This window comes from Astyanax mexicanus, chromosome 20, assembly GCF_023375975.1.
Source record: "Astyanax mexicanus isolate ESR-SI-001 chromosome 20, AstMex3_surface, whole genome shotgun sequence".
Lineage (NCBI taxonomy): Eukaryota > Metazoa > Chordata > Actinopteri > Characiformes > Acestrorhamphidae > Astyanax > Astyanax mexicanus.
The window spans coordinates 16,324,015-16,338,057 of NC_064427.1; the positions used below are offsets into that span (position 1 = coordinate 16,324,015).

At 37.0% G+C, this 14,043-nt stretch overlaps 1 protein-coding gene across 1 annotated transcript in view; it reads right to left on the reverse strand.

Moving 5' to 3' along the window:
* Nucleotides 1-836: 836 nt before the first annotated feature.
* The window catches only part of si:ch211-243g18.2 (uncharacterized protein LOC559906 homolog), a 30,114-nt gene continuing 16,907 nt past the window's right edge, over nt 837-14,043 (reverse strand). Inside the window, exons 5-9 of the mRNA XM_022680957.2 lie at nt 9,827-9,991; nt 7,624-7,749; nt 5,330-5,547; nt 4,363-4,391; nt 837-1,360 (exon numbers count right to left, since the gene is read on the reverse strand). Of these exons, the coding sequence (XP_022536678.1) occupies nt 1,245-1,360; nt 4,363-4,391; nt 5,330-5,547; nt 7,624-7,749; nt 9,827-9,991 (654 nt within the window). The 3' untranslated portion in view covers nt 837-1,244. The remainder of the gene's footprint in view (nt 1,361-4,362; nt 4,392-5,329; nt 5,548-7,623; nt 7,750-9,826; nt 9,992-14,043) is intronic.

Genomic DNA, 14,043 nt, shown 5'->3' on the forward strand with positions numbered 1-14,043 from the left:
GTCTTTCCTCTTCTCTCTTCTCTCTAGTCGTTTATTTGCTCAGTGTTTACCTCTGTTTATTTCTTGTTTGTTTTTTTCTAGTTTCTTGTTTAGCTCTGTGTTCCCTAGCTCCCTGTATATACCCCTGCTTTGTGTTTATTTCTAAGTTTAGCTCCTTGTATATATTTCCTGTTTGTTTATTATTATGATTATCTCTAGTTTGTTTATGTTCTCTAGTCTCCCTCGTTTATTTTGGTTTATTATCTTTGTTACGTGTTTTATTTGTTTCTTTGTTTATCTTTGTTATTTATTTAATAAATTATTTATTTCTTATCTGTGTTTACGTCTGCCTCCACGACTTCCCTGCACCCTTTCATGACAACTCCTTGTAAAATTACTTTTTGTTTGTTTTGTTTTGTTCCAAACTTACAAATAAATTAACCAGTGACAAATGTTCCAGTGAAGGAAGAAATGTAAGAATGCTGTTTTCTGTCTGTAATGCCAGAAAAGAAGACTCTGCTATATTCTGCTATAAAATCTATATAGCAAAAAACATTTAATTAACTAAGATATTTAATATTTTTTCATTGCATTGAAAGTCTGTGTGTAATATTTTATATTTCAAATTGACCTTTTTATTTTATTAACCATCCCCAGACAGTAAAAAATGATGAGATTGACCAGTACATGTTATTAAAAGTTAAATTTGTGTGTTATTAGATTCAGAGTTGAAAAACGATAAAAAAATAAGTTTAATTTGGAAAAGTTACAACAAGCTAATTTGGTGGCTCCCATTCGGAGGACTGGCCCTTTTATCAAAATGAACATGATGGTTTAAATAAAAATACTCACAAATGTTTATTTTGACTAAATTACTTTATTGGTTTTTTCATTGACATCCTCTAAACTACCAATCATTTATTCAAAAAGCAGACGTTTACAGAATGACTACATTCATCGCCCCCAGTTTCTACAGGAAAACAATACTGTAAACATGAAGAGAAAAGCCAAGATGTTCCTTTTGATAAAGCCGCTAAAGAGGAACAAAGGGAGGAGTTCTCTCCAGCGCGGCGCTGATCGCCCGCCTCCGGCCGCTGTGTGGAAATGTGGCCTTTTTGTGCAGCTTGAGAAAAGGAGCAGAAAGCTGATCTGTCTGAAAGGCTTCAGCGGTGAAACAGAAATCTGAGAGTAACTCAGGGGCCCGGGGCTAGTGTGGTCCCTAACGGACAATGGGGGCTTTCTTTCTGCGCTGAAACGCTCCGATTTTACTTCTTGGTCTCCTCAATCTGCTCGACCTCACTGGACTCGTCCACAACCTTCCCATTGATCATGGTCTGAGTGACCACTTTCACAATCTTCCTGGTGCGGACGTCAGGCTCCTCTGAGAGATGGACAGATAGAAGGAGGGAGGGAGAAAAAGACAGAGAGAGTTAACAAGTGAGAGAGAGGACGAGAGCAAAAATGAGCAAAATTGAAAGAGATGAGTGTGTGTAGTGAGAAATAAAGAGAGGAGAAAAAAGAGTGAAAGTGTGAGAGATATAGAACGAATGAGAGATAAATGAGATTGATGGAGAACGAAGGAGAGGTAGAGAGAGATATAGGGAGAATAAATGAGACAGAGAGATGTATTGTAATTTAGAGCATTTATTTGCAGAAAATGAGAAATGGCTGAAATAATAAACAAAAAAAAAGAGTCAGAGCTTTCAGATCTCAAATAATGCAAAGAAAACAAGTTCATATTCATCAAGTTTTAAGAGTTCAGAAATCAATATTTGGTGGGATAATTCTGGTTTTAAATCACAGTTTTTTTCATGCATCTTGGCATCATGTTCTCCTCCACCAGTCTTACACACTGCTTTTGGATAACTTTATGCCAGTGCTGGGTACTATTTCTGTCCCCAGGAATTTACATGTATAAATGTAAGCCCAAATAACTATAATAACCTACGGCCACTACACAAATTAAAGATGTCAGCGGCCAATAGTTTATGTGTGATTTTAGTTTTTTGGTCAATTTAGGTAATATTTACCCAAAATAGAGGTTCAACTCTAACAAAGTGTTGCTTTTTTACAACACAGCAGTAAATTCTTGGGAAACCACACGTTTTTTTTCTTCAAATGTTAGGGTTAAACATACAGGTGGCAGCTGAACTCATAGGGAACTGTGTTCTTCAGTAATAATTTTATACATAATTTAAAATGTATTTACTGTATGATTTAGCTGTAATAAACACAGCAATGAGTTTCAATGTAGATAGATACATACATGAGAGAGATATTTAGGGAGAATAAAGAACACATGAGAGAGAGATAGAGATATAGGAACAATAAAAGAGATATAAAGATATGGAGAACGAAGGAGAGAAAGAGACAGATAGAATTAGATAGATAAAAAAGGAAGGATAGATACAGATAGAGAGACATAAGGAATATAAAGGAAAGAGAGATAGAGAGATATGAGGAATATAAAGGAAAGAGAGATATAGAGAATGAAGGAGAGAGAGACAGATTGAGATAGATAGATAAAAAAGGAAGGAGAGATATAGATAGAGAGATGTGAGGAATATAAAGGAAAGAGAGATAGAGAGATATAGAGAATATGACAAGAAGATAAAGAAGTAGGGAATATATATATAGGGAAAAGAGAGGCAACATGAAGGAGAGAGAGATATGGAATTAGAAGAAGAGAGATAGAGAGATATAGGGAATATTAAGGAGAGAAAGATAGATATAGTGATATATGGAATATGAAAGAGTGAGAAATATAGAAATTTTATAACATGTATAGATAGTATAGATAGATAGATAGATAGATAGATAGATAGATAGATAGATAGAACAAGAAGGAGGAAGATATATAAAGAGATATAGAGTGTATGAAGGAAAGAGAGAGGGAATAAGATTTTTTTATTCATTTTTTATTTGTGATTTTCCTCACACCAGCATGCACATGCAAACACACACACACACACACACACACACACACACATGCAGCGTTGCGTTGCCAGGGCTGTGCTGCAGTGTTGTGGGAGGTGTTGCTCTGTTAGCAGAGTTTAATCTGCCATTAGTTTATTAGTTTACAGCCACAGCCCTGCTTTACAGCATAAAGGTCAATCAGCCTGAGGACCCGGAGAAATCTCTCTATATACACTGTAATAAAATAATTCATACTGCATCCAACAGACCAGATCAATCATTACAACCTATTTAAACCATCCAGTCAGCTTTTCTTTTATGCTTCAGTTCAGTTGGATTCCAGTATGAATCACTGGTCAGTGCAGTGTGTATTTCATGGTGTAGCGGTGTAGAGGAAGCAGGGTGGGTCTAAAGCGTGAGAGATAGGCCATTCATTAAACTCACAAAGCTTATCTAAGTGAAAAGTAATGCAGTTTAAGTACATTACATCATCAGCTCTACCATGCCCACTGCTTGTTGCATTAGCTAACAGTGTGTTAGCTTCATGTGAGAGCTTTGTATAGTTGTACGGTTGTTTTTGTAATGTACACTCATTCTCAAAAAAAATTAAATAATAGTTGCACCAAGAAGAAATCAACCGGCAGAAATGAAACTTGGTGGGAAGTTGTGCCAGACTGTTACAGAGTGACACAGAAGACACCAGGTCATCTTCAGCAATGAGTCCCACTTTTGTCTTGGTGAAAAATGACCACTCTTGGTTTCTTGACAGCCCAATGTTAATTTAACCCTCCTGTTATGTTACGGGTTTAAAAGTTTCAAGCTCTAGGAAAAATAGTTAAAAGTATTTTTTCAGTACAAAACTTCTTTTGCTTGTCTTAATTAGTGTAATCAACATATGACCCCCTGCAATAAACAAAAACTAAAATGAAAATTAATGTTATGTAAAGCTATTATGTATAATATGTTGGTTTTTCAAAAGTAGTAAAGTAGTGAAACATTAAAAAAAGTTTGTACATGTTTTTTTCTTTTTTGAAAAACAAGTGATTATTCTGATTAAACCATAAACTTTTAGAGGTAAGAAACACCATTGTACTAAATATTCATAGGATAATTAGCAGTGTAGTTAGTAATAAAATATTCACACTGCTTGTTTGGATTTTTTTTAATAATTATTATTTTGGATAATTAATATTTTGGATATTAATTGTATAATTAAACATGCACCAGGTCAAATTTACCCAGGAAATTACCCAGTTTCTGACAAATAACAGGAGGGTTAATAAGGTCCGGCAACCAGTGGACACTACAGATGCTATGTCATGTCCAGGTGCTTCTGAATAGCATTACAGTCTGACACTTCCTTCTGGGTGCAACTATTTTTGCAACTATAATAATAGTTATCATATTCATCACTGCAAAATCTGCAAATCTGTTGATATGGGTGTTTATACATCAAACCATACTCACTCTTTGGGGGTGGTGGGATTTCCTTAACACTGCAAAAGTGAAAAAAGTTAAATAAATGTATACGTTTCACATGTTTGATAACTGATATTTGCTAAATAAATGTACAGCTCTGGAGAAAAAAATAAGAGAGCACATAAAATGATGAGTTTCTTTTATTTTACCAAATTGAAAACCTCTGGAATATAATCAAGAGGGAGATGGATGATCACAAGCCATCAAACCAAACTGAACTGAAACTTCTTGAATTTTTGCACCAGGAGTGTCATAGAGTTATCCAAAAGCAGTGTGTAAGTGGAGGAGATTAAAAACCACCAGGGTTATTCCACCAAATATTGATTTCTGAACTCTTAAAACTTTATGAATATGAACTTGGTTTCTTTGCATTATTTGAGGTCTGGAAGCTCTGCATCTTTTTTGTTGTTTTATACATTTCTCATTTTCTGCAGATAAATGCTCTAAATGACAATATTTTTATTTGGAATTTGGGAGAAATGTTTATAAAATAAAACAACAATGTTCATTTTTCTCAAACATAAACCTATAAATATGAAAAAAACTAAAGTGGTATCTTCATTTTTTCCAGAGCTGTATAGTATATACACTCACGTTTATTAGAAACCCATATTTATAGATTCATTCACTTATTACTAGATGACTTACTGATAATCGCTGTCAGTGTGTAGTCATTTCCCCATGGGCTACCATTTCTTATGTATATATCTTAGATATATTTTATGTAGGGATTTTCTGCCTGGCAGCAATGTTGTAGGCTATAAGAGCAAGTTGACACTGGTGTATTGGTGCATGATTAAAAAATGACCATGTGTAAAGGACTAGATAATGTGCATGTGCATCATTAGCACATGTGCTACAGTCTCAAACTGTGCACCAGCAAGGTATGGGTTTCTAATAAAGTGGACAAATCAGTGAATAAAACAAAAAAAAACTCTGAAAACTCTGGACTGACCTCTCCTCCCCCTCCAGCAGTCTCCTGTAGGTGGCGATCTCCAGCTCCAGGTTCTGTTTGATGCGCAGCAGCTGCTCGTAGTCGGTCTTGTTGCGCTGCATGTCCAGCCGCAGCTGAGACAGGTCCTCCTCCAGCTGGTTGAGGGTGGCCTGCAGACGCTCCATCTCCAGGGCGTACTTCTGACCCGTCTCACCAAGATTACCCTCCAGAGCCGCCACCTGCAGGACAGACAGCAGGACAGGGTCAGTTCCCGAAGTACCAGGGTTAAAGGTGCTACTACAGGACGAGTTATGATGGTGGATACAAGACTCACCATAATGGTGCTACTACAGGACGGCCATGATGATGCTTTTAGAGAATCAGTCATGACGATGCCACATGATTGTCTTACTGCAGGACCAGTCATGATGCTACTACAGGATGATTCGAGATAATGCTATTTCAGGATGAGCCATGATGATTTTACTACAAGAATAATCAGAATTTTGCTTCTACGGGACTAGACATAATGGTGCTCTTTTAGAACCAGCCACGAGGATGCTACTACAGGACCAGTGATGAAGATGATACTAAAGTATTGGTCATGAAGATGCTACTACAGGACCAGCTATGAAAATGCTACTACAGGATTGGTCATCAAGATGCTTTTACAAGACCAGCAATGAAGATGCTACTACAGGATACACCATGATGATGCTCTTATAGGACCAATCATTAAGATGCTACTATAGGACCAACAATTAAGATGCTACTACAGGACTGGTCATGAAGATGCTGCTACAGGACCAGCCATGGAAATGTTTCTACAGGAGCAGCTATTGAAATGTTTCTATAGGACTAGTTATAGGAATGCTACTACAGGACCAGCTATGGAAATGTTTCTACAGGACCAGCTATGAAGATGCTGCTACAGGACTGGTCATGAAGTTGCCACTACAGGACTGGCCGTAATGATCTTACTACAGGAACACACATGAAAGTGCTACTACAGCACCAGTTATGAAGATGCTATTATGCTACTGTAGGATCAGTGATGAAGATGCTTCTACAGGACTGGTCATGAAGATGCTACTATAAGACCAGTGATGAAGATGCTACTACAGGACTGGTGGTCAAGAAGATGATACTACAATACTGGTCATGATGATGCCACTACAGGACCAATCATGATGGTGCTATTACAGGGTCAGCTATGAAAGTGGTACTACAGGACTATTCATGATGGTGCTATTACAAAGCCAATCATGAAGATACTACTACAGGAGCAACTATTGAAATGCTGCTACAGGACCAGCCATGAAAGTTCTACTACAGGACCAATCATTAAGATGCTACCACAGGAACAGCTAAGAAGATGCTACTGCAGAACCAATCAATAAGCTGCTACTAAAGGACTAATCACGAAGATGCTACTACAGGACCACCCATGACAGGGCTGTTCATGATAGTCATAATTGTGCTCCTACAGGACCAGTTGTGAAGATGCTATGCTTATAATTGTAATAATTAAAAATTTTTTGTTAAAAGATACAACGCACAGATTTAATTTTATTAAACTCTAAATGTACACTAATATAAAAGCCAAAAAAAGTTAAAAGACTTTAAATAGAATTTCATAAACTCTAGTTACAGTCATAAAACTTAATTTAATCAATTAAGATTAATGAAAAAAGTAAATGATCATAACCTCTTGCCCAAATATAGTTACAGTGCAGGACTGAAAGTGTTATTGAGGCAGATCTGTACATATTCTGCTCTCTTCTGTTATTTACAGCAGCCTGATCTGTTTACTGTAATCAGGAGAACAGGACTCAGCCGGCGGGGTTCAGGACGGACAGCTCCAGATCCTGAGAGCCAGATTTGTGTCTGCGGTGAAACTCAAGCCCTCCTGGGAAAGACTGCAGCTACAGATACAGAGGCTGATCCAGAGGCCGATAGAGGCGATACTGAGGGATTATTCAGTACTCTCACTGAGCACTATCACCTCGCTCAGAGTCAGGCTGCTGTAGCTGCTGCACTTTCACATTCTTCAGCTTGACCCAGCTCTTTCAGCTGGGCAGGAACTAAATGAGCGCACTCTCTTTCCACTTTAAACTGGTAAAGTAGGACGCAGCTGGGGACACTCGGGGACTTGTTCGGGCCGATCGTGGAAAAGGGCAGCGTTTTAAATTCCCCTGTTAATTCGTGAGTACGCTAAGTGTGCTGAGAGCGCTGAGCGGTAACTCTATAGGAGCTGCTGACCACGAGCTCTAGAAGTTCAGGTACATTTAAAAACTCAACCTGATGGTTCCCACCTGCTTGTGGAGGCTCTCCAGTTCCACCTCCAGAGTCTGCAGGAAACGCTGCCTCTCGCTGAGCTCGTTCTGAGCCCCCCGCAGAGCTTCATTACTCTCCCGGACCTCCATCTGCACCCCCTCCAACTGCAGAAACAACACAATACAACACAATCGCACTGTTATACCACTGTTACACAAGCAGAGTAGGATGGGGTGACTCGTCCAGTCTGAAGTTTCACTCTGTCTCACCATCTAAGGCCCTAGTCGGACGGGATTAGTTTCTGTGAAAAATATTTTAAACTTCTAATCAGTGATAAAACTCCTGCATTCGGACTGAAATTGAAAAAACAGGAGGACCAGTAAGTTTTTAGGCTTTTCTCAGTCACATGACATCATCACGTTCAGTAGCTCCTCCATTTCCACTCGCTGTTGTGTTACGTGGATCTCCGTGGAAACTGTGGCGCACCCAAAGTGTAATTACGGTGCGCGGCAGTAGACAAATATCTATTTTACGAAACTCAGAGATGTGTGTCCGGACGAGATTAAAATGATCAGAGGAGCATGGAGTTCAGAGAAAAACAGTAGATAATTCAGCCTGTGGATGGGAATAAAATCACAGAGGATTAAACCCCACCATAAAAGAGATTTTAAAAAATTAACCCAGAAACTCTCGAGAAACTAAAAGAAACTGTAATAATAATAATAATAATAATAATAATAATAATAATAATAATAATAATAAGATATAGAACTGCATAATTATTTTACAATACAAGCAATCCAACATGAAATGGTTATAGCCAAGAAGACAATTTTACTGGTCTGAAATAAATAAACTGCACCCACATTTGAAACTTGGCTCACTGAACTTTTAACTTTTAACACTGCATATAGAGAAGATCAGATATGAACTTGAGGGGAAATATAGAGATGATCAACAAGACCAAACTAGCAATGCCTTAAGGATAAACAACTAAGTGTGTTGCTTTCTATTATTACTTATTTTTTACGTGGGAGTGTGGGTGGGTGTTTTTCGTATGTAAAGTTGTAAAATTGTCAAATAAAAAATATATTAAAAAAACAACAATACACTTTTTTTGACTTTTTGGTAGCAGGGATGGCAGAGGAAAAACAAAATCTGCAAGTTACAAAACAGTAAATTATCATTTCTTTATGTTTTTTTTGGTGCCATGCCCTCTGAAAATAACATTTATTTTTAAATTACTTTTTTGGTGAAAAACAGACAAATTCGACTAGTCTTAAAAAGTGCAAACGATAATGATGAAAAAAATGTAAGAAGTCATGTAAGAAAAAAAAGATTGACATGTAAATTAAAGTAAAACATAAACTTTTTCTGTAAATAAAATTGTTATTTCAGGTGCCAGAAAATGTGTAAAAAATATTTTTTTCAAATAATGATTTACAAAATAATTATTAAATGCCTTTTCTTTTTTTAACTAAATACTTACCCCAAAGCATCATGGGAGCACTCCATTTTTTTTATTCTTTAAAATTCTTGGTAGAAAGCTAATAAAAACTTATTTTATTTCAGTAAGTTAATTTTCTTAAAATTTCCAGTTAGAAAATGTTAAATAATAATTCACATATGTCACTAATTAAGATTTCTTTGTGAAATCAAATCTAAATCTATTAACTGATTATTTAAATATAAATGTAAAGGTTATTTTTCAGAGAATAAAATTGTAAAACATACTGGGAAAACCCTGTAATTGTACCCTGAAAATTTTCACAGTTTTCCCAGTAAATTTCACAGTTTCTTCCTTATAAATTTATTTTCTGAAAATAACCTTAAAATGACAGGAATAGACTAGTTTTTGGCAGAAAAGCTGTAAAAACAATTATTTTCTAGCATTTTCAGTCTATTTTCAGTTTCTGGCACCCCTGCTGCCTGAAAATAAAAAGTTTTTGAACAGAATTTTTTTTTTCCAGGGTGTATGTAACCCTGTGAAGGTGTGCAGGGATCTGGGATCTGAGAGTAAAAGGTGAACAGTCTGGTAAACTCTGAGTGTTGAAATCGTATTATTTGAGATATTCTACACCATCAGAGCTCAGCGTGGAGCAGATCAGGTAGAGGGGTTTTACAGGAACAAAGAGCTCAGTCACGGTTTCTCAAACTCAACCCAATGAATGGCATCTCCAACCAAAGAAAGACCCAGTATAATACGCTGCTAAGCTAATGCTATGTTATGAGGTGACTGACCTTCTTACGGTACCAGGTCTCAGCCTCCTCTTTATTCTTATGGACGATTCCCTCGTACTGAGAGCGAAGTTCGGAGAGAACCACCCCCAACTCAGGTCCACGAGCAGCATCCACCTCCACGTTCACGTCCTCCTGAGCTATCCTCGCCCGCAGATTATCTATCTCCTGAAGAGAGAGAGAAACAGAGAGAGAGAGAGAGAGAGAGAGAGAGAGATTAGTGCTTGGTGATAATTGAGTAGATATACAGTACACGCTGTATAGGGGTCGGGTGATACGATATTATCATGATACATTGCCTAAAATGACGATAATATCATTGGTTTGCACGTTCGTCTGGGGTCTTGGGTTCAAGTCCCTATCTTTGTGGAATTTCCAGTACTGGGGTCTTGGGTTCAAGTCCTTATCTGTGTGGAGTTTCCAGTACTGGGGTCTTGGGTTCAAGTCCCTATCTGTGTGGAGTTTCCAGTACTGGGGTCTTGGGTTCAAGTCCCTATCTGTGTGGAGTTTCCAGTACTGGGGTCTTGGGTTTAAGTCCCTATCTGTGTGGAGTTTCCAGTACTGGGGTCTTGGGTTCAAGTCCCTATCTGTGTGGAGTTTCCAGTACTGTGGTCTTGGGTTCAAGTCCCTATCTGTGTGGAGTTTCCAGTACTGTGGTCTTGGGTTCAAGTCTACGGTGGCCGAGAAAGCCCAGCGCAGTGCAAATTGAAAAGCGCTGCAAAAGCACAAAACACATCCATCAAAAATACAACACAGGCGCAGCAAATAGAAAAACGCGCTGCAAATAGAAAAACGCGCTGCAAATAGAACCACAACACAACGGAAGTGAGTCACAACACAACGGAATTTTCCCGGGGGACCTTAAAAGATGCTGTACCAGCTGTGTACAAAGGACAATAAGTGGCAAACAAGCTTCTGAAAAGTAAGTTATGTTTATTACCTGTGATTACCACGGTTGTGTGCATATTATTAAAAGTTCTGCTTCACAAAACGCCTTGTTTGCCACTTATTGTCCTTTGTACACATAGTGAAGTCCGAGACGTTACTGAAGACGCAGCTTAGCTGGTACAGCATCTTTTAAGGTCCCCCGGGAAAAATCCGTTGTGTTGTGACTCACTTCCGTTGTGTTGTGGTTCTATTTGCAGCGCGTTTTTCTATTTGCTGCGCCTGTGTTGTAATTTTGATGGATGTGTTTTGTGCTTTTGCAGCGCTTTTCAATTTGCACTGCGTTGGGCTTTCTCGGCCACCGTACAAGTCCCTATCTGTGTGGAGTTTCCAGTACTGTGGTCTTGGGTTCAAGTCCCTGTCTGTGTGGAGTTTCCAGTACTGTGGTCTTGGGTTCAAGTCCCTATCTGTGTGGAGTTTCCAGTACTGGGGTCTTGGGTTCAAGTCCCTATCTGTGTGGAGTTTCCAGCACTGGGGTCTTGGGTTCAAGTTCCTATCTGTGTGGAGTTTCCAGTACTGGGGTCTTGGGTTCAAGTCCCTATCTGTGTGGAGTTTCCAGTACTGGGGTCTTGGGTTCAAGTCCCTATCTGTGTGGAGTTTCCAGTACTCGATTATGTATCTCAAACAAAACCGATACAATACATTGTTATATCGATATTTTGTTCGACCCTACTGCTAAATTAAGTGTATTTCAAAGAGTTGATCTTGCTTTTGTTTACACAATTGTCTTTACTGTCCAGGGTGGTCTTTCTGCCTCTATGTTTTGGGATGACTTTTGCTGTGAGAATTTGATTGCATTCAACTTAATGCTGATCTGGGGGGGGGGGGGGGGGGGGGGGTTTATCCCCTAATAGCTCACACCCTGCATTAGACATAGCACCAGTTCATGCTTTCTTTTAGACATCTGACTCAGTCTGTGACTGGGAGCAGCAGCTGCATACAGTGGATTTCAATGGAATTATGGAAAAAGAGAGAACAACTACATAACTCCTTATGTGTTCCTTCATAGTCTGGATGTCTTCAGTATTAATCTGTACATTAAATTAAATGTGAATTAGGTGTGTATAAACGTTTGACTGGTACTTTATAGTGTTTGTAGCAACATGCAACAATATCTTACGGACACACATCAGAACCCATCTTATGTTCAATAAATTATTTTGTCAGTGTTATTACATGTATTATTACATTGCGTTTACATTCCTATTATGCATTATTATGTCTATTTGTAATACTATTAATTTTATGTCCATACTACATAAAAAAGTTTTATATAAACAGTATAAAGTAATAAAATTTACAGAAAGCATTAGTTGTACATGCTTTGCGTGTGTTGTATCATGCTGCAGTATTTGAATATGCTAAGCGAGTGTAATTCCAGTGTTTGCTGAGCTGGGCGTGGCTGTTATTTGCGTATATGGGTATATATGGGCCAGTGGCAACAACCTGATACCACGCAGCGGTTTAGGGTGGATGGAAGTTGCTTCATTATTTACTTCCACTCTAAATATTTGATGAATGTCTTGCATTACCAACTGTTGTTTCTGCTGGAGAGTATCCTCACGCACAGGATTCGGTTCAGATTAAACCATTACAGGATACTACAGGACCATGCACTGAATGTGTTTAACTTAAATTTAACCTAAAGCCTATGTCTAATTTAACTATTAAAAGAAAGCAATTGATTAAAGATTGATTAAATTGGTTTAAGCCCAACACATGGCTCATTTATTCAACAGCAAAACATTGTATAGCCTACAGAAACTGACAGTTAACCATTTATAATTGGTAGATTAAACTCAAAACCATATTTTAAATATTTCTAATTAGATCAAATTTATGTAATTTCATATAAATTTGTATAAATTGTTCCAAACATGGACGTTTTTGATGGCGTGATCAAATCACAAGAGGTTAAAATGTTAAAAATGTTTGGTGCTCTAGAATTATTTTAAAATATTAGTTTTGAAAAGCAAGACAAAAACAGATACAGCTCTGGAAAAAACTTACGAGACCACTTTAGCCCTATAGTTTCTGAATCACTTTCTCTGATTTTGCTATTTATAGGTTTATTTTTGAGTAAAATGAACATTGTTGTTTTATTCCATAAACTACAGACAACATTTCTCCCAAATTCCAAATAAAAATATTGTAATTTAGAGCATTTATTTGCAGAAAATGAAAAACGGCTGAAATAACAAAAAAGATGCAGAGCTTATAATAATAAAAAGAAAACAAGTTCATATTCATAACGTTTTAAGATTTCAGTAATCAATATTTGGTTACACACTGCTTTTGGATAACTTTATGCTGCTTTACTCCTGGTGCAAAAATAAAAAAATCCAAGCAGTTCAGTTTGGTTTGATGGCTTGTGATCATCCATCTTCCTCTTGATTATATTCCAGAGGTTTTCAATTTGGTAAAATCAAAGAAACTCATAATTTTTAAGTGGTTTCTTATTTTTTTCCAGAGCTCTATATAAAAGCTAATTAATGTATACAATGGTTGCAAAAAGTGGCAAAATTGACCTCTTAAATTCTGTATGCAAGCCCACAACTTCCAATTACCTCAAGAGTATTAAAGGCCACATAATTGAGCTCTGTGGGACTATGCTAAACTAAACAGTTCCCAAATAATTGAAGGTTGTTTCTGCATTAGGATTAATAACTGAATAATAAATCTAGGGTTTTAGGGGTTAATGAAATGATCAGTGATCAGTATTCAGCCTTTGGCCAAATGTTTTATTTTGTTTTCATTTCATTTTTGGTTTTGGTTTTCTTTTTTTTATGTTTTTAAAAATGTTTTTTTTTTTTGTAGACCCTTGTGAAACAAAAGTATACTAAGATTTTATATTTAATATATTACATGAAAATACACTTGCAAAATGCGCTTTAGTGTAGTTTTTTTTCCAGTGTCACTAAAAATTGTGTTGGAAGAAGTTTAAAGAAATTATATGGAAAAAAAGCACAACCTAATGCTTTTATTTTGTCTATAAATCTAGTTTAATTACAATTGAAATATCCGTTAGTTACTTTTCAATTTTAAGTATACTTTAAAAAAAATACTTAAATGCACTTTTCTGGTACAAGGAGATTTATATTTCTTTACTCATGAAGGAAATTAAAATTAAATAATTTACAATATTAAAGAAAGGGTGTTGAGAACGGTTTGATATACAGTATGTTTACTGGGTTTGTGGAATAATCACACAGTAAACCCATCTCCTGAAGTTCAGGTTAATCAGGAAGAGGCGGGTTCAGGGTTGAGAGGTAAGA